This window comes from Lolium rigidum, chromosome 4 (genome assembly GCF_022539505.1).
Source record: "Lolium rigidum isolate FL_2022 chromosome 4, APGP_CSIRO_Lrig_0.1, whole genome shotgun sequence".
In the NCBI taxonomy this organism is placed as follows: domain Eukaryota; kingdom Viridiplantae; phylum Streptophyta; class Magnoliopsida; order Poales; family Poaceae; genus Lolium; species Lolium rigidum.
This window is the reverse complement of record NC_061511.1, coordinates 153,296,082-153,316,808: the sequence shown is the minus strand read 5'-3', so window position 1 is coordinate 153,316,808 and position 20,727 is coordinate 153,296,082. Positions and strand designations below refer to the sequence as shown.

The 20,727-nt window shown below is 43.3% G+C and overlaps 1 protein-coding gene across 1 annotated transcript; it reads right to left on the bottom strand.

The window, feature by feature from the left end:
- Positions 1 to 16,834: 16,834 nt before the first annotated feature.
- Positions 16,835 to 20,309, bottom strand: LOC124647651. Its single transcript, XM_047187559.1, has 3 exons — positions 19,911 to 20,309; positions 17,556 to 17,754; positions 16,835 to 17,385 (listed from the first exon to the last, which is right to left on the bottom strand). Exons 1-3 carry the CDS (start codon positions 20,307 to 20,309, stop codon positions 16,835 to 16,837), a joined length of 1,149 nt encoding a protein of 382 aa, XP_047043515.1.
- Between the last annotated feature and the right edge of the window lie 418 nt (positions 20,310 to 20,727).

Below are 20,727 nucleotides of genomic sequence, written 5' to 3'. Positions count from 1 at the left end.
AAATTATCATTGTTATCGTTTACCTACTCGAGGACGAGTAGGAACTAAGCTTGGGGATGCTTGATACGTCTCCAACGTATCGATAATTTCTTATGTTCCATGCTTGTTTTATGACAATACCTACATGTTTTATACACACTTTATGTCATATTTATGCATTTTCCGGAACTAACCTATTAACGAGATGCCGAAGTGCCAGTTCCTGTTTTCTGCTGTTTTTGGTTTCAGAAATCCTAGTAAGGAAATATTCTCGGAATTGGACGAAATCAACGCCCAGCATCTTATAATTCCACGAAGCTTCCAGAACACCGGAGAGAGACCAGAGGGGAGCCAGGGGCCCCACACGCCAGGGCGGCGCGGCCAAGGGGTGGGGCGCGCCCCCCTATTGTGTGGTCCCACCAGGGCCCCTCCGAGGCTGCCCTTCCGCCTACTTAAGGACTCCGTCGCGAAAACCCTAAAAGAATAAGCCACGGTACGAGAAACCTTCCAGAGCCGCCGCCATCGCAAAGCTAAGATCTGGGGGACAGAAGTCTCTGTTCCGGCACGCCGCCGGGACGGGGAAGTGCCCCCGGAAGGCATCTCCATCGACACCACCGCCATCTTCATCGCCGCTGCTGTCTCCTATAATGAGGAGGGAGTAGTTCTCCCTCGAGGCTAAGGGCCGTACCGGTAGCTATGTGGTTCATCTCTCTCTCCCATGTGATCTTTATGTGATCATGAGCTTTGTGATCTAGTTGAATATCATCTATGTGCTACTCTAGTGATGTTATTAAAGTAGTCTATTCCTCCTTCATGATGTAATGGTGACGAGTGTGTGCATCATGTAGCACTTGGCGTAGGTTATGATTGTAATCTCTTGTAGATTATGGAGTTAACTATTACTATGATAGTATTGATGTGATCTATTCCCCCTTTCATAGTGTAATGGTGACAGTGTGTGCGCTATGTTAGTTCTTGTTCTAAATTGCAATGATCTATTATGCACTCTAAGGTTATTTAAATATGAACATCGAATGTTGTGGAGCTTGTTAACTCCGGCATTGAGGTGCTCTTGTAGCCCAACACAATGAATGGTGTTTGTCATCCAACAAGAGAGTGTAGAGAAAGTAGTATTTGTTTATTCAGTTATGTGATCAATGTTGAGAGTGTCCACTAGTGAAAGTATGATCCCTAGGCCTTATTTCCAAATACTGCAATCATCGCTTATTTACTGCTTTACTGCATCTTTACTTCCTGCAATATTACTATCATCAACTGCACGCCAGCAAGCTATTTTCTGGCGCCGTTACTACTGCTCATATTCATTCATACCACTTGTATTTCACTATCTCTTCGCCGAACTAGTGCACCTATACATCTGACAAGTGTATTGGGTGTGTTGGGGACACAAGAGACTTCTTGTATCGTGATTGCAGGTGGTTGCTTGAGAGGGATATCTTTGACCTCTTCCTCCCTGAGTTCGATAAACCTTGGGTGATCCACTTAAGGGAAAACTTGTTGCTGTTCTACAAACCTCTGCTCTTGGAGGCCCAACACTTTCTACAGGAAAAGAAGCGTGAGTAGACATCAGCGGACATGATCAAGACACCTCTCCGATCAATAACCAATAGCGGGACCTGGAGATGCATAACGGCTCCCACATTTTCAATGATAACTTCGTGATCGAATGAACCATTAACATACGATACCGAGGTTCGATCATCGGTATCTCTATACCTAGTTCAACCTCGTTACCGATAAGTACTCTTTACTCTTACCTTGGTATGTTATCTCTTGTGACCTTGTCACATGCTTGGAAGCTAATTAGATGACATTCCACTGAGAGGGCCAGAGCATATCTATCTGTCATCAGGATGGACAAATCCCACTCTTGATCCATGCGCTTCAACTCATACTTTCAGAATACTTAATCCCATCTTTATAACCACCCATTTACGAAGTGGCGTTTGATGTAATCAAAGCACCCATCCGGTGTAAGTGATTTACATGATCTCGTGGTCGAAGGTTAGGTTACTATGTATCGAAAGCTTATAGCAAGACGAACTCAATGACTTGATATAATTCTATGCTTACTATGGGAGTGTGTCCATTACATCATTCTCCTAATGACATAACCTTGTTACTAATAACATCCAATGTTCATGATCAGGAAACCATGATCATCTATTAATCAACAAGCTAGTTTAACAAGAGGCTTACTAGGGACTCTTTTATGTTTACAAAACACACAAGTATTAATATTTCTGGTTAATACAATTATAGCATGAGATGCAAACATTTATCATAAAAACAAAGATATAATAATAACCATTTTATTATTATCTCTTGGGCATATCTCCAACAGTATCCCACTTGCACTAGAGTCAATAATCTAGATTACATGGTAATGTACCTAACACCCATGACGTTCTGGTGTAGGTCATGTTTTGCTCTAGGGAGAGATTTAGTCAACGGATCTGCCACATTCAGATTTGTGTGTACTTTGCAAAAATTTGTCACCATCTTCGACATACTCGTGAATAACATGAAAATTTAGCTTGATGTGCTTCAGCTTCTTGTGTGACCTTGGCTCCTGTGCATTGGCTATGGCACCCATGTTGTCACAATAGATGGTCATCGGGTCCAACACACTACGAACCACACCAAGCTCAGTAATGAACCTCTTCATCCATATCGCTTCTGATGAAGCTTCCGAAGCAGCTATGTATTCAGATTCTGTTAAAGATTTCGCCACCACGCTTTTCTTGGCACTCATCCAGCTCACTGTTGCACCATTCAAAATAAACACGTATCCAGATTGGGACTTAGAGTCATCTGGATCATTGTTCCAACTAGCATTGGTGTAACTGGTTACAACGAGCTCTTGGTCACCTCCATAACAAAGAAACATATCCTTAGTCATTTTCAAGTACTTCAGGATATTCCTGACCGCTGTCCAGCGTTCCATTACAGGATCACTTTGATATCTGTTGGTCAAACTAGCAAAATGTGCGATATCCGGTCTCGTACACAGCATGGCATACATGACAGAGCCTACGGCCGAGGCATAGGGGATCTTGTTCATTCTTTCTCTTTCTTCTGCCGTAGCTAGACTTTGAGTTTTACTCAAGGTCTTACCGGGCAACATGGGCAAGAACCCTTTCTTGCTTTCATCCATTCTAAACTTCTTTAGAACTTTGTCCAGGTATGTACTTTGTGAAAGCCCTATTAAGCGTCTAGATCTATCTCTATAAATCTTGATGCCTAAAGTGTAAACTACTTCACCAAGGTCCTTCATTGAAAAACACGTATTCAAATAGCCTTTGACACTTTGAAGAAGTTCTATATCATTCCCAATCAACAATATGTCATCCACATACAGTACTAGGAATGCTACAGAGCTCCCACTCACTTTCTTGTAAATACAAGCTTCTCCAAAAGTTTGTATAAATCCAAAGTCTTTGATCACCTTATCAAAGCATCGGTTCCAACTCCGGGATGCTTGCTTCAGTCCATAGATGGAGCGTTGAAGTTTGCATTTGACATCCATCTGCCAAATTTCATAATCGGAAAATGCAGCGATTGCTAATAAAATCCTCACAAACTTTAGCTTCGCTACAGGTGAGAAAGTCTCATCATAGTCAATTCCTTGAATTTTTCGGAACCCTTTTGCTAAAAGTCGAGCTTTATAGACAGTAATATTACCATCAACGTCCGTTTTTCTTTTGAAAATCCATTTGTTCTCAACAGCCTTGCGACCATCAGGTAGGTCCACCAAAGTCCATACTTGGTTTTCATACATGGATCCCATTTCGGATTTCATGGCTTCTTGCCATTTGTTTGAATCTGGGCTCATCATTGCTTCCTCATATGTTGCAGGGTCGTCATTGTTGTCAACCAACATGACATTTAAGGCGGGGTCATACCAATCAGGAGTGGTACGAACCCTCGTCGACCTGCGAGGTTCAGTATTAACTTCGTCTGAAGTTTCATGATCATTATCATTAGCTTCCTTTCTTATCGGTGCAGGCGGCACAAGAACATCTTCTGGTGTTGCGCTACTCTCAAGTCCGGGAGAAGGTTCAGTAACCTCGTCGAGTTCTACTTTTCTTCCAATCACTTCTTTCGAGAGAAACTCCTTCTCAATAAAGGATCCGTCCTTGGCAACGAAAACTTTGCCTTCGGATCTCCGATAGAAGGTATACCCAATTGTTTCTTTAGAGTATCCTATGAAGATGCACTTTTCCGCTACGGGTTCAAGCTTGTCAGGTGGTAACTTATTTACATAAGCTTCGCAGCCCCAAATTTTAAGGAACGACAACTTAGTTTTCTTACCAAACCAGAATTCATATGGTGTAGTTTCAATGGATTTAGATGGTGCCCTATTTAAAGTGAATGCGGCTGTCTCTATTGCATAACCCCAAAATGATAAAGTTAAATCTGTAAGAGACATCATAGACCGAACCATATCTAAGAGAGTTCGATTACGATGTTCGGACACACCATTGCGCCGTGGTGTTCCTGGCGGTGTCAACTGTGAAAGTATTCCACATTTCTTTAAATGCATGCCAAACTCGTAACTCAAATATTCACCTCCGCGATCAGAACGCAGAAACCATGTATTCCATGTTCCGAGACCATGTATGTACATGCTAGGCTCGTCAAGTTTAACCTTTTGGTATTCCGTGTTCCGAGACCATGTATGTACATGCTAAGCTCGTCAAGTTTAACCTTAGTATTCTCGTGTGCAAATCTAGCTTGCACCCGTTGTATGCACTCGTAGAATCTATTACACCCGATCATCACATGATGCTTCGAAATGACGAGTCTTAGCAACGGTTCATACTAAGGAAGAACTCTTTATTATCTTGATATTTAGTGAGAGGGATCATCTTATAGTGCTACCGTCGTGATCTAAGCAAAATAAGATGCATCAAGGATTACATCACATGCAATTCATAATATGTGATATGATATGGCCTTTCTTCTTGTGCTTTTAATCTCCATCTCCAAAGCACGGGCACGATCTCCATCATCACCATCATGGCATCAAGGTCAGTGGTGCTGCTTAATGATTGTCCATCACTAATAGCAACTATAACAACTACTTGGAATAAAGCTATTACATGATGAATAGACACGCAGGTCTTTAACAAATTTATAGACAACCATTAGGCTCCTGCCGGTTGCCATAATACAATAATGATCATCTCATACACCAAATATAGTCACAATCACATAGCCATATCACATCACATGCCCCTGCAAAAACAAGTTAGACGCCTCTAAAAAGTATTTGCATGTTTTACGTGGTTTGGGACTTTCGAGTAAGATCCGATCTACCTAACCACAACGCTGACACAAGTGTTGTCAAGTGCAGATTGTAAATTGGATCTTAACTATGGTGGGAGAGACAGACACCCGCTGAGCCACTTATGCAATACAAGTTGCTTGTCAAGCGTGGAGCAAGTATCACGAACGCGGTCATGTAAGGTTAGCCCGGGCCGCTTCATCCCACCATCCCGCAAGATGCAAAGCACACGAAAAGCAAATGAAAACAAGAGCATCAACGCCCACAAAACCATTTTGTTCTACTCATGCAACAGATCAATGCATAGACACGGCTTTGATACCACTGTAGGGTTCATTGCATAGAAAACAACAAATTCTACCGCAAAGACAAATAAAACCAAGATCCAACCTATGGAAAAGCCAAGATCTAATCTATGAGATCGAAGCAACGAGAAAGAAGAGATACTAACTCTCGAAGATCCAAAGCCTTAACGAGGTCAGATCTCGTGGTTGATGTAGACGATCCTTACGGTGCTGCAATCCGGCAGCACTTCCGTACTCGGTCACACGTACGGTGTCGACGACGTCCTTCCTCTCCCCGTTCCGGCCGGCAGCAGAGGGGTAGATCCCCTTGGAATCCCAGCAGCACGACAGTGTGGTGGTGGTGGTGGAGGAGAATTCATGCATGGCTCGGGAGAAACTGGGAGGAAGGACAGGTGGAAATTAGGGTTTCAGATGGGGGCTATGGCCGGCCACCCCTCCCCTCTTTATATAGTGGGGGGTCAGCTAGGGTTTCCCCCTTCCCAAACCCATCTAGAGCCGGTGCAAGGGGGAGGGTGGAACTTTCCTTCCCCCAAGCCTTCCATATTTTTGGGTTTTCCCTAAAACCCTAGGGGTTGGACGGCCTGGGGCTTGAGGGCTCATGCGCCTGGCCTATTAGGGCTGGGCTGGACCCCCTCATGTCAGGTGACCCCTCCAGAACCTTCTAGAAGCTTCCGGGTCTTCCACCGGAAAGTTCCCGAACTTTTCCGAACCCCGAAAAATAAATTGGCTTATATGAATCTTATTCTCCGGACCATTCCGGACCTCCTCGTTATGTCTTGGATCCCATCCGAGACTCCGAACAATATTCGGTCTCAAACTCATATTCCATATCTACTATACGACATCGAACCTTAAGTGTATCACCCTACGGTTCGTGAACTATGCGAACATGATCGAGACACCTCTCTGATCTATAACAAATTGCGGGACCTGGAGATCCATAGTGGCTCCCACATATTCAATGATGACTTACGATACCATTAACATACGATACCGATTCCCTTTGTCGCGTGATACTTTACTTACCTGAGGTTCGATCATCGGTATCTCTATACCAAGTTCAACCTCGTTACCAGTAAGTACTCTTTACTCGTACCGTGGCATGTCATCTCTTGTGACCTTGTCACATTCTTGCAAGCTAATTAGATGACATTCCACCGAGAGGGCCCAGAGCATATCTATCCGTCATCAGGATGGACAAATCCCACTCTTGATCCATGCGCTTCAACTCATACTTTCAGAATACTTCATCCCATATTTATAACCAGCCATTTACGAAGTGGCGTTTGACGTAATCAAAGCACCCATCCGGTGTAAGTGATTTACATGATCTCATGGTCGAAGGATTAGGTTACTATGTATCGAAAACTTATAGCAAGACGAACTCAATGACTTGATCTAATGCTATGCTTACTATGGGTGTGTGTCCATTACATCATTCTCCTAATTACATAACCTTGTTATTAATAACATCCAATGTTCATGATCAGGAAACCATGATCATCTATTAATCAACAAGCTAATTTAACAAGAGGCTCACTAGGGACTCTTTTATGTTTACAAAACACACAAGTATTAATGTTTCTGGTTAATAGAATTATAGAATGAGATGCAAACATTTATCATAAACACAATGATATAATAATAACCATTTTATTATTGCCTCTTGGGCATATCTCCAACACTTGTAAAGTGGTTATGTCTCCCAAGTGCAGGAGATTAATTGTAGTACATTTTGATTGCCTGTAAGCATATTTTCGTGGAAGTATTATTTCCGGCTTTATATCGTATCCCAACAAGTATTATTTTCGTGGAGGATGTTTATCTGCGGTGTTTCTGTCACACCCAAGGTGTCACAAGTCTTAGGTGAATTGACTGCAAGAATCAGCTAATAAGAAATAAATGGGTTTCTGCAGATGAAAAGGTAGGAGCGGGGTGATTCGGTTCATGGTGATAGTGAATGTGCCTAGTGGAATAAATGTGATAAGTGAATATGATTCTTCCTATTTATATTTGAGAAGGCAAGCAACCCATAAGAGAGAAAGACTCCTCTTGGTAGATTTCATCTTCCTCCAATAATGTTACCAAAGCCATGATCAGCGCATCTATTAAGGTGGTTAAACCGGAGTAAAGCTTTAAGCTTGATGGTTCCTTGTGATTCCTCGAGTACTGCTGATCCTCCTTGATATCGGCTATGTCACTCGGGGGTCGTCGATTCACTAGCAAACAAGTTCATGTTTATGAGTTCTTGAGATGATGCTATCTGGGCCCTTAAATTAGATAACAACATTGGGTGCACATAAACATTCATACTCATATATATAATCATCTTAATCATAACTTCACAAATCGATGGCATAAAGTTGGTACATCACATCTCACTAATCCCCTACATCTCCCATGCCAATGGGATCTACTCATACATGAGATGAGAATAATATAATGATATCATAGCAAAGTAAATGGAGTTCATCTTGATATCACCGTAGCAAGCCACAATAGTTGAAGATCAAATCAAATACAAACCAAGATGGAATAGAGGTTTCAATCCCTAATCTTACAAGTATGAATATCTCTCTCAGTACAAGTGGGGTATAATGGATGAGGTGGTGATCTTGATGAGATTGATCTTCGGTGGAGTCAAGGATGGTCTTCTCCTTCTTTAGATCTGATCTCTTCTGTTCTGGGGAGACTGGTGGCTGGTGTGTTGTGTTTTTCATCGTGTGTCCTTCACGGAAAGGGTTTTGTTTGATAAGGGGAAGTGGCGCCGCCTAGTACGGGTGGGTGGTACGATCACCTCCCCCCGTATCGATGCCCGTTAAAGCTCTGGACCGCTAGGATGGATTTGGCCTCAAAAGGAAATGTCTTTATATCGTTGCAATTAGCCCATAAATGTCCTCGAATCCTCCAGGAATGATAGTTTCCTGAAATGCATAATTCAAAAGCAAGGTTTCACCTGGATTGCGATATTAGTGTTAGTTGAAACACAAAATCCAATGAAAATCCAATAAAACCAAGAGATAGGTGTTGGCAAATCCGTAGTAAAAAGCATCAAAACTTGGAGCTATCACCTTTCAATTAGTAAATGTGGCAGGTAAATAATGAAAGTTTCAAAGGTTTTGTATTTTGGGTATGTAATTTATAGGAAAAGTAAAATACTAAAAGTAAATTGCGATAAAATAAATGCTATTTTTAGAGAAAGCCCAATCCTCTATTCAGGAGAGGACAAGATCAAGTGAATTTGTGTATACTTATATAAGCTAAATGTTCCTGAGGGCGACATGGATTTACTCAACATTTAGATTTCTAAATAGGATGGTAAGCATCTCGTAAAAGTTTCATTCTTACCGGACAGAGCCTAAATTGGGTGCAACCATATGTATGAGCAAACACACCCCTTCTGATTGGTCCCAAGGTCAAATTAATGAGCTAATTAGGAATCATTAAGACATAAATGTCCAATCACAACAGTAAGTTTTAAGGTCCCTGATATAAATCCCCCTATTGCAACTAAAAAATGGGAAAACGGTTTATGTCATTCTGTCCCTTCCTCTCCCCCTCATCACTCTAAGGTGCAACCCTATGAGCCCATAAAAATGAAGTAACGTGCAGTCGATGTTCGTACATTACCATCATAGAACCACATATAGAGATTAAAACTTGACCGAGTAGTAATTGCATATTATATAGAAAGCATAACCAATTCATCATATGCCCTAAAGAACATGGGGGACTACTCAAAATAGTGGAAAATGATACGGATCAGTGGCATATGGATTACAATACAACCTGAGAGTATAACTTCACCTCTAAATAGAGACAATCTACCAATCACAATCATGAAAATTAAATAACACTTACACAATATCTATGGTTCAATCTACCACAAACTATGAGGGGAACAAGGAGGATCTTGGAGATGGAGATGGAGATGGTGCTTATGTAGATGTTGATGTACATGACTCCCCATACGACTGGGAGGAGTGGTGATGACGATGGCTTCGATTTCCCCCTCTCCGGAGTGCTCGAAGCAACAGGATCTGCCCTCTCCTGGAGTAGGAGAGGACTTTTGCCTCCGCCGCCGCCTCAACACATCGTGGGAAAATATAGCGTTGGTTTTCTGGCAAAACGGAGGTGTCCAAAAAAGGAGGGGCCGAGACGATGCTCGAGGGCCCCAAGTGCCTAGGTGGCGCGGCCTACAGGTGGGGCCGCGCCACCTGGTGCCTTTTGTTCCTCGTGACCCCCTTGCATGATTTCAAAGTTGTGTGTCCTTCTCTTCGCGAAAATACTTCAGTGGGATTTTCCTCGAATTAATTGATGTCCGGAAGGTCCCTGAAACAGAAAATATGAAAAGGAGGTTTTTTGCCTCAAAGAAAATTAAATACCAATGAAAGGGACTTTGTAGGAAAGTCCCAGAAATCATCTAAAAATGCATGCATAATGCTAATACAATACAAATAACCATAAGAACTATTCATATATGATGCTAATATGATGATACAAAATGCACGTATCAACTTCCCCAAGCTTAAACCTTTGCTTTTCCTCAAGCAAATAAACGAATAGATCATATCATGCATTAATGAGCTTATGGTTGATAAAATAAATACGATCATTGTATCATCAACTTATTCATGTTCAATTACCACCAAAGATTCATAGAATCACAACCATGGAAATGATAGAACCATGCATGGAAGCTCTAGCAACCACATCTTACATTGAACAAAACTAACCATTATATGTTGGACAATTAAACCATCTTTGTTTTTGTTTACTTTACAAGGTATCTAATGTACTATTCTTAAATTATTAGTGATTTTACACCCTAGATAAAGTATCATAAGGCGACTAGTTAAAAGGAGAGAATTATAATAACAAGATAGGCATGAAGTTCAACTTTTGTTGAACACTTTCACCATTTTCATGGTTCAGTTGACGGTCTTGCTTCCTAGTGTACAAGTTAAATCTTATTTATGGATCTTTCAATCATATCATATGCTCTATTCAAACTTTTGACTTTCATTTTCCATGGCTGAGCAAATTTTCCGGGTGCATGCCTCTCCCTTCATCATTCTTAGAGCATATATATTAAAATATCCATAACCTCAATTTGATCATTTTCCACTGAGCTAAACAAGAGTATCTCATGCCTCCTTGTTATCACTGAGCTAAACACGAGTATCTCAAATTTACATGGGCCTTGGACCAAATTCACTTGTGGATGGCGCATCACTTTGTCTGTAGACTCTGGTGTATATAGGCCGGAGACTCCGGTCTTGATATTCATGTTCTAGAGACTCTGCTGTAATAATCCGGTAGGAGCGTGAAGACTCCGGACAGTTGAGGTCGCTGGGCTCGATCTTCTTGGCCGGAGACCCCGGTGCTGGCAGCCTGGAGACTTTAGTGTAGATTTGCCTGGATTTTCTTCCTTCTTCTTCTCCATTCTTCCGTGACGACAGACTTCGGTCCTCGGGCATCAGTGGAATCCTCTCTTCCCTCCATACTTGTCGATGTATCCCTATCATAGACATATGACGGAGAATGAAGTAGAATAGCATTCAATTTAGGCAATTTTAGGCACACATAAAGGAGAAGATTCACATTTGTGTGACGTGTGGGCATTGACGCACATGATGTGGTGAAGACCAAAGGTCAAGTGATAACCCCCAAGTGCAGGGGATCACCGCAGTACAACTCGATAAGTATTTGAGTGTCGAACCCACGAGGAGCTGAAGGTAAACTAACTATTCTCTAAAGCCCTATAACCTACTTATATGGCCTTTTATGCAAAGCTAGGATCCATGTGTGTTTGTGTGTAGATATTTTACTAGAAACTATAAGTGCTGAAATTAAAATGCAAGAAGTAAAATGCAAGACAACTAAAGTGCAATAAGATGAAGAGAAGTGAAGTGGGGTAACTCAAGAGAGCAAGTGTTTAGGCAAATTGCTATTTCATTTGTGTGGTTGTCACAATTAGTGAATCTCAATGTAGTCTTTTTAGTGTTTCTTCTAGAGAGGAGCCATCGATAGGTGTAGCCATTGATATCATCAAGTACCCCTAGTGATTTATCCTAAGGCTATCAGAATGTGCAAACAAAGGAATTATTAATATATGCATCTAAGAATGTCCAACAACCACTGTAAGTTTAAAGGTCCCCATAATTTGACCCCCCCCCACTAACATGCATCCAAGGATCAGGACAAGATTTCTGTCGCTCCCGCTATCCCTCATCTTATCAAGATGCAACGGTGATAACCTTATGCATCCCCTTGACATATATGTGAACTCATATATCAATACAAAATATCATCATAAAAGATAACAAATACTTGTATGCAACCAACAACAAACTATATAACAATTGCCATGAACAATTCACTACTCAAACAACAACATAGAGATACAATAGATCATGGGAAAACAATATATTGCATCATACATCATGTTTGCCATGAGATCACAGAGGGGGGATGATGAAGAGTTGTTGTAGATGTTGATGTAGATGATGAAGATGGTGTTGATGCCTTCACCGGAGGGGGTGGAGTCCGCCGGAGGCGATTCCGGCAGCGTCCCCCCCCCCCTCCAATCTCCGCCGGCGGTGGCCTACTGACTCTTTGTTTCTGTGTTTTTTTATCTAGCCCGCCGTAGCCTCGACGAAACCCCGGCGTCATATATAGTAGTTTTATGGCAAAACAAATCAGTTCACGAAAAGATGAGATGAAACGGACGCTCGAGGCCCGAAAGAGGCCAGGTGGCGCGTCCAGAGGGGGAGGGCGCGCCACCCCCTCTATTTCCCGGACTTTAAACCTCCGGGTGGCCCACTTCAGCTCATTTTGTTCGTCTCGAAAATTCCGAAGCGTGGCCCCTGACCTTGCCCTTTTTGGTGTCCCGTAGCTCCTGTAATGTCAAAAATACTAAAAAGTGGCGTTTTCTGCGAGACAGAATTAGATCCGGAGGAGGGGGTATTATTTAGAAAATCCCCTAAAACATCATGAAACATAGGAATAACATTATATAACATGAAATATGTGGTAATATGTTGAAATAAAGTACAAATTTCATGTATGCATTTTACATGCATCAAAATCCCCAAGCTTAACCTATGCTTGTCCTCGAGCATAAAGGTGATCAAACTAACATGGACTTTGGAGTTTATTGCAATGCTTCTAAAATACTTTGACAAGAACTTTTTATATGCGTGCATAAAAATTTAACGTGGAAAATATCTGAAACATAGCTTAACTAATGAAATAGCAAAGTGCTAATAAACATCCACTATGTTGGTGTGTTGCTATCTATACATGGTGTAAAAGACATAACATATGGCAACACTACTTGTACAAAATTAATTGATAGTAGGTACCAACAAATAGAGTTCTCACATTGCATTTGATTGAATCATAAGCAAGGTTTTTGAGACCTTTGATTCCTTCAATTGTTGATAAGAAATTCATCATGCTTGCATTGCAAACCAAATAATGGGAGGATGCTGTATCCCTCCAGTTTTTTAACATTGAAACTCTCATAGAAGAATCATACATGAGTAAGTACCTAATATCTTTAGTTGACCATATAGTGGATGGAAATTGGTCAGGTGTTCTCTTATTAGCTTTTCACCTTATGAGTGGCAGGGGTTCTTCCCCTTTGGAATAAAATAGCACTTGGCTAGGCTTCAGGCACCTCTTGGTTTTAGCCCTTCACCTTGATATAAAAATAACTGACTCATTGGGTTCTAACTCTTCTTCTCTTTTTCCTCTTTTTTTCTCTTTCTCTTTTTTTCTTTTATTTATTTTCTTGGTCTTTTTTCTTTCTATTTTTTATCTTTTTTTTCCTAAGTGGTGGCTCATTGGTTCAAATCCTAGGTTGGTCAACCAAAGATAATATCAACTGCTTTACATATGCTTCAACGATGAGGTTCCCATTTAAAAGACTGGACTGTCACAAAGACATCAACCTTCATATGTTCAAGGCACATAGGAATATTTTTTATTCCTCGGGAACTTCTTAGTTTTAGCCCATTAATTCTTTGATATAATGATTATTTATCATTGAACATGTGCCAAGTTCACAATAACAAGCATAATGGGATGCATAGACTTTTATTCGAAGCTATTATCTCTCAATCAAGTATAAGTAATGTTACTTAATAATATCTTATTTGCATAAAATATAGTGAGGATAAAACAAAGATAGTAAACATCTCATATCACTTCCCCAAAAATTGATGAAACTATGCACAAGTACTATGGTTAAAGTGCACACAGAAATATAGTAAAGGTGCCATACTTTCTTTTCTAAATTCCCACATAAGCATGCAAATTATTTTCTTCGAGATCTTTAAGAATATGACAATTAACTTCAGTATCTCCTTCATAATCATTCAAGGAATTTATCATGATGGTAATATTTATTTCGAAGCAAAACCAGACACAAAACTAATAAAGGACGCTCCAAGTTTTTGCGAGAATTCTATGTTGCTCAAAAAACAAAGTTTAGAAGTGTGCAAACCGAGAGATTTAATATGAGTCCAGTGGGGTGCCTTGGACATTCCCAATATTATGTTCTTCACCATTCTTTGATTTTCTTGGTGTGATGTTCTTCCATTCCCTGTGAAAAAACTTCAACACAAAACTTTCTTTCCATTCTTTTGATGGGGTGTCATTAGAGGTACAAATAAATCACGCATGCTGTTATTTTAATCAAGAATAAAATTATATATTTATGAACCAGAGAGCACATAATCTTATAATCATTATAGTATATCAAAAGTTCCAAGTAAAAATCATTTTGATACTCAAAAGAATGAATCTAACATAGTAAGGCAGAATCTGTCCAGAATTTTTGCTGCAGCAAAACTGAATTTTTGGCACAACTTAGACATCTAAAAAATCATCCAATTTACGTGAATATATAGGATGAAAATTTACAGCTACTGTGATTTTATCAATATTTTAGGAGTTACAAAAAATACAAAAATCATGCACTAAAAAGTGCAGCGCACAAAATAGCAACGCCCACTTTTGTTTTGCAACTTTAAAATCCGAATGGGTAAAAACTTGCTAATTTATTTAGAAACTAGAGAGTAAAAAAAACAAACATGCTACAACAAGCATGCATAGGAAAAACAAAAAAAAAGTTAAATAAAAACATGATCCCGGCATGTAAACCTTCAACGGGATCATGAAGATAAAACTAGAACATGAGTTTGAAACGATTTACTTGAGATATTTGAAAGAAGAGGGGGATGCATGGGCATCCCCAATATTATGATCTTGCTACTTCTGGTCCTCTACTTCTTTCTCATCATATCATGTTACTCATCTCAAACAAAGTAATATTTTCATCCCAATGCCTACAGAATTGTTAGTTCTCCAAACAAATGATATGATAACTGCTACCAAGATGGAAACTATAGGAATCATTGGGAAACCATTTTATTCAAAAAGCTAACATATATAAAGAAAGTAAACACTCTTTTTATTTTGTTTTACTGTAGGAAGAGTTTTAATGATATAGACTTTGCAATGGTTCCATTGACATGAGCAACACATGCTCAAGGTCGACCCCAACTTCTCCATTGATCATCCTTCTCATTTACTCTTCCATACTTTATTTTTTTATTAAAACTTATAAACTCACTAATATGGTGTATGGTCAATGCAATGGTGACCACACAGTGTTCTATAGACACTTAGATCAAAAGATCAACATTCTTGCAGTTTATGGGGATGACATTATCATCATTAGAGATGACCATGAGGAAATAAAGATATTGAAGGAGCGTCCGAGCAACGAGTTTGAGGTGAAAGATTTGGGAAACCTAAAATACTTCCTTGTCATAGAAGTGGCCCAGACAGAGAAGGGAATATCTCTGTGTCAACGAAAATACACCTTAGATCTCTTAAGTGACATGGGTATGATGGGATGTCGTGCATCACCTACCCCGATTCAACCAAATCATCAAGTGATGGCACAATCAAGTGAGTTAGTGAACAAGGAAGATTATCAGAAACTAGTTGGGAGGCTATTGTACTTGTGTCATACCAGGCCTGCCATTACATATGCCGTGGGCATGGTGAGAAGATACATGCCTGAACCGAGGAGTGGGCATCTTGATATAGTGCACATAATCCCAAAACACTTGAAGGGAACACCGGAAAAGGGGTTGTGGTTTGCAAAAGCGCTATAGTCATTTCAACTGGGCTGGTTGTCAAGATGATAGAAGATCAACGTCGGGCTATTGTGTGTTTATGGGAGAAAACTTGATGTCATGGAGAAGCAAGAAACAAACAGTTTTGTCTAGATCAACAACAGAATCAGTATATAGATCTTTTTCCCAATAGGTGAGTGAGATGCTCTGGGTGAAATATCTTCTAAGCGAGTTGAAACTTCTAAGGAAGGGACCCCCAAGAGTGTGGTGTGTCAATCTACCAACTATAAGTATTTCAAATAATCCAGTCCAACATGATAGAACAAAACATGTGAAATTGACTGCTTCTTCATCAAGGAGAAACTTGATGATGGGATCCCCAGCCTTACTCATGTTAGCTCTGGGCCGCAGATTATAGATTGTCTGACAAAAGGATTGGGAACAAGATCTGTAACTTGCCATGTGACAAGATGAGATAGATAGATATCTACCACCCATCTCGAGGGGTATTGTCGAGCGTTAAAAAGTATTGTGACCCAATAGGGCCAAGTCCATGTGGGAGCTGACCTATATAAGGAGGAGAGGTGGAGGAGAGCAAAATCTAACACACAACAGAACCACAACCACCACTGCTTACTGGGAAAGGTGGAGGTCGACCCCTATGATTCTATAGTGCTAAAATAAGTTTCATTTTTCATGCTACTCTTTTTTGTCTTTTCACATCTACCACAAAAAATAATAGGGCATTAAAATTCACAATGCAAGAGGTCACTGTTATTTGGAATGCAAGAGGCCACCAGCTCACTACATAGGTATGTTTAGAAAAGCCCACCAAACTTTTAACAGGTTGATGGGCTTATAGATTTACACCCTTGTTCTAGGACTAGGAAAAATGAAACATTCTCCGCTAAAAAAAGGAAAAATAAAACATTCTTTTGCTTCTGCACTGCGAATATATACACTCCACTCTTTCATGAGCCCCTAAACGGACGAACCACAAAATGTAATGAAAGAAAGTGCTTTCTCCATGGCTCCTCGGCGCTTATACTATCTAGCTAACACGTCCTGGTATATACTTGTGTAACCTACAGAAGCATATCGTTGACTAGCTCACACAGCAGGTCGTCGACCACCAATCGCGCCACCAGCACACCGACCTCCCGCTCCTCTTCCTCCTGTCCTACGCGTGATGACCACCGTCGGCCCCGGTCCATCTCCGCCAGAAGGTCCTCCCGGCCGCACAGTGCCTCCTTCAATCCCCACCGCTCCCCGGCGCCTTGTACCCAGTCCTGGGCCACTCTCACCGCAGCTTCGCAGCTCTCCGTCGTGTTGCTGAGCCGTCGTGTCTCGGCGAAGAAGTCGAGCAGGAGGCGCTCGGAGCCGTTGCCCGCCGAGAAGCTGCTGGTTAGCTGCGCAATGAGGTTGTCTTCGTCGGGATGTACGTGGACGCTCCGGTGACCCTCCAGGCGGGAAGCTGGTTTCGCCGCGTCGGACTCGGGGCATCGGTGCTGTAACGGGACGCTGCCGACGCCGTCGGGCTCCGAGGCGGCGGCGAAGTGGTCGCCGAGATCCACGGCGGGTGCCACCCCGATGCTCCTGAGCCGTCGGAGTTTGTGTTTCAGCTGTATATTTCTCCCTGCGCACACGACGAAGAGGAAAAACGTGCGTGAGTACAGCGGATCACTGGACAACTCCATCAACGATAATTGCAGGTCAAAACAACGGTCAGTTAAACCGGAAATTACTCCGTGCCTTTTCCCGACCGTTACTGCACCAGTGGGTCCTGCCGAGTGCCTGCACACTTACTCTGGTGGAGCTGCGCGAGGCTGTCGCCGAACGGAGAAGACGAGCACGCGCTCCCGCCGTCGCTGGTTCCTCCGTCCTCCACGGCGTCATCCTCGTCGTCGTCGTGGAACGGGAAGTCCATGACGGCCACCGGGCTGAGCTGCTCCTTGTCGTCCGCCTCCGAGCCGGAGCCTTCCTCCTTCGATCCACTCTCCATCGCCTGCAACGGTAATTGCACCTCAGTTAGCTTCTCGAAAATGTGCAGGAGTAAGGCGTCGCGCGGCCATGGCGGCCGACCGACCTCGCGACAGGCCAAAGGAGGACAGGTCGTTGATCAGGTACGGATCACGAGAGTACCGTGCGACGACAAGCCGTGGCCCCGGCGCCCGGCTTCCCCGGCGACTCTTCGCTGGTGGCGCATATGGCGATCAGATCTTAACCCTTTCCCAGGATACAAACTCAAATTGAAGAATGTGATTAAACACGGTTCATGCCAGCATCGACCTACTACTATAGCAGAACGCGCGGCGCCTCGCCGACAAAGATCATGCTACCACCAGCAACGTGGCCACGGCCGGCACATGCGACGGTTGCGCACGGGGACAAGGCTCGGTACGGCTACGTGGTTGGTACGAGCGAGCGTGCGTGCAGATGAATAATGCAAGGCGGACATCGACTCCGGTTGAGGCGAGGCTACAGCGCCGGCCTACCGCAGCGACGACTCTGGGGCTCACTGGACCTCATCACTTCCCGACAAGCCGCGCTAACCACGAGCCTCGGCCTACTAAATTTATGTTTGTTTGGCAACCACTGCGCCTTTCTCTCTCTCGGTGACCACAACGTAGGCATGGACTGTAGTACGTCGGGCATGCAGCGGGAGTAAACAGGAATGAACAGGCCCAACACAGAGCTCCAGAGTCTAGACACAAGCCTGTTGAATTTTTGAAACGATACCTTTTTTTCATTATTACTTAAAGCTGCAGCACCAACCTGCCAGTACTTGGGAGTTGGAACGACCCAGCAGCTAGTGAAATTTTGCCCGACTCTATTTCATGGAAGCTCACCAATGTTGAAGGAGTACTCCTCTAAATCGGCCTATAACATGCAATTTTTTAGGTCAACCGAATTCCTCCTTGCCTTCGGTGGTTTGGAAGCTTTGGGTATCTTCCTCAATGCAAGTTCTTCGCATGACTGATTATTCAAAATAGAGTGTGCACGACAGAAATGCTAAAAAAAAGAGGATGGCTAAATTGATGGAAGTGCAAGTTTCGTAAATGATGTTGACATAAGTGGTTGGCACCCGGCCTATACACTACGTAAAAGAGTTGTGGATTGAAAGAGTTAACAAGCATTGGCAATCAACGAAGGCAATGGTGTCGCTTGCAATGTTGATCTCTTGAGAAAATTGGAAGGAAAGAAACGTCCACGTCTTTCAGAATGAAGCTTCTGGTTCAAATATGATTGCTAACAAAATCAAAGAAGAAGTGGCAATGTGGAGCCTCATCGGGGATAAGGCTTCGAGTAATGTGATGCCGCGAGAGTAGGCCTTGTATTTGTTTGCTTGACCCTTTGGTCAAGCTTTGTTTGGTTTCAAATACCTCTAAAATTAACCTTTTCCCTAATGTTTTACATTGTTTTTAAAAAGAAAACTAATGAAAAGATCATTTGACTTGAGAATGGGACACTGGCACCAATACGTTTTGCTACCGATGTGACCATGAACTCCCAGGCACAAAGCTCGTCCCACAGAGCAGCGCCAACATAGTTTTACTCCCAATTAATGTACGTGTAAAGTTCATTCCTGGAGTACGTACGTACTAACAGCAACCCAGCAGGAGAAATGTCAACAGTTGAGGTTGCAACAATAGCTTGATCCATGGTCATGGTACAATCTCGACCGTTCCTTTTCCATCAATCAACCGGCCAGTACGTCGACGCAACTGGCTAGCTACACGAATTTACGCTCAGGAGTACGAATGCACGATACGACAAATCTACTGTAGTCTGTACACAGGACCACGTACGTACCGTTGTTGCCTACGATATCAATGTCGTTGTACGTGGTAGCTTCCATCGGATACTCTCGTACATGCATCCATGCATGCATACGAGCCGGCCTGGAGTGTAGTAATCTCGGATAGATGCTTCCAAGGTGCCTTGGTTTGCGAAATGAATACGTGGGGTTCGTGTTTCATGGCAACCCAAAAAAGCTTACGCGAAAAATGCAACCGAATTAACGGCGGCGCCCGCAATGGTGGGAGTAGGGCGACGGCCGGCGCCCGCAACCGAATTAACGCCCAATTTGCTGTTGGGCCATCGCTGATCGTAGCTGGTGTGACAAATTATACGAGGACGGAAAGCTAGTCGGTTAATTACCTCCTGCTCGTGTCCGTCGGCGGCGGCGGTCACGCCGGTGCTCCGGCTCTCCGCCGAGCATGCTGATGAGAAGTCGGACTCCGCCGCGGACGACCCTGACACCGACGTCTCCGAGTCGGAGCTGCTGCAGCTGCTGACGGCGGGAACCGGCGCCGGCGCCTCCTCGTCACGGCGCCCCCAGCTGAAGCTGCCCCTGAGCCGCCGCGAGAGGCTCCTGATGGACAGCAGAGAGTGCGACCGCCCGAAGACACTGTGCGCCTCCGGCGCCTCGTGGCGCGCCGGCAGCGGCACGGCGACGCAGAGGTGGCGCGGGTAGCAGCGGAATCCGGCGGCGCTGCAGGAGTCGCAGTCCAGCTCCAGGAGGTCCTTCAGCCTCAGCGGCTTCCCCACCGCCGCCATTGCCGTGCCACTCAGCCCCTCCTCCGCCGAGATCTCACTTGCGACTGACACTTACTAGAAGAGTGAAGCGGAAGACGAGCACTGCTTGCCGAGTCACTCACTAAGCTCAATTGGCAGCTGTTAAGTACTGTCACTGGCTCGTACTTAGCTGCCTGCGCGCGCGGCTTGCGTGGTATCTTCCGCCGTGCAGTCTACGTATAGAAAATTGGGCGAGTTGAAGCTTGTTTTGATGCGGATGCGAGAGCTAGCTGGTGGAAGGAGACTGTGAGAGTGTGAGGGAAGGACGATGTGCGTGCCGCCGCGCGTGGGCGCCGGCTAAATACACGCACGGCTTCGGGCTCTTGGCTGGCTCCAGAGACCAGTTAATGGTAAACGTGCGTTGCCTTCGATACCGCAATATTGACACGCACCCACCAGG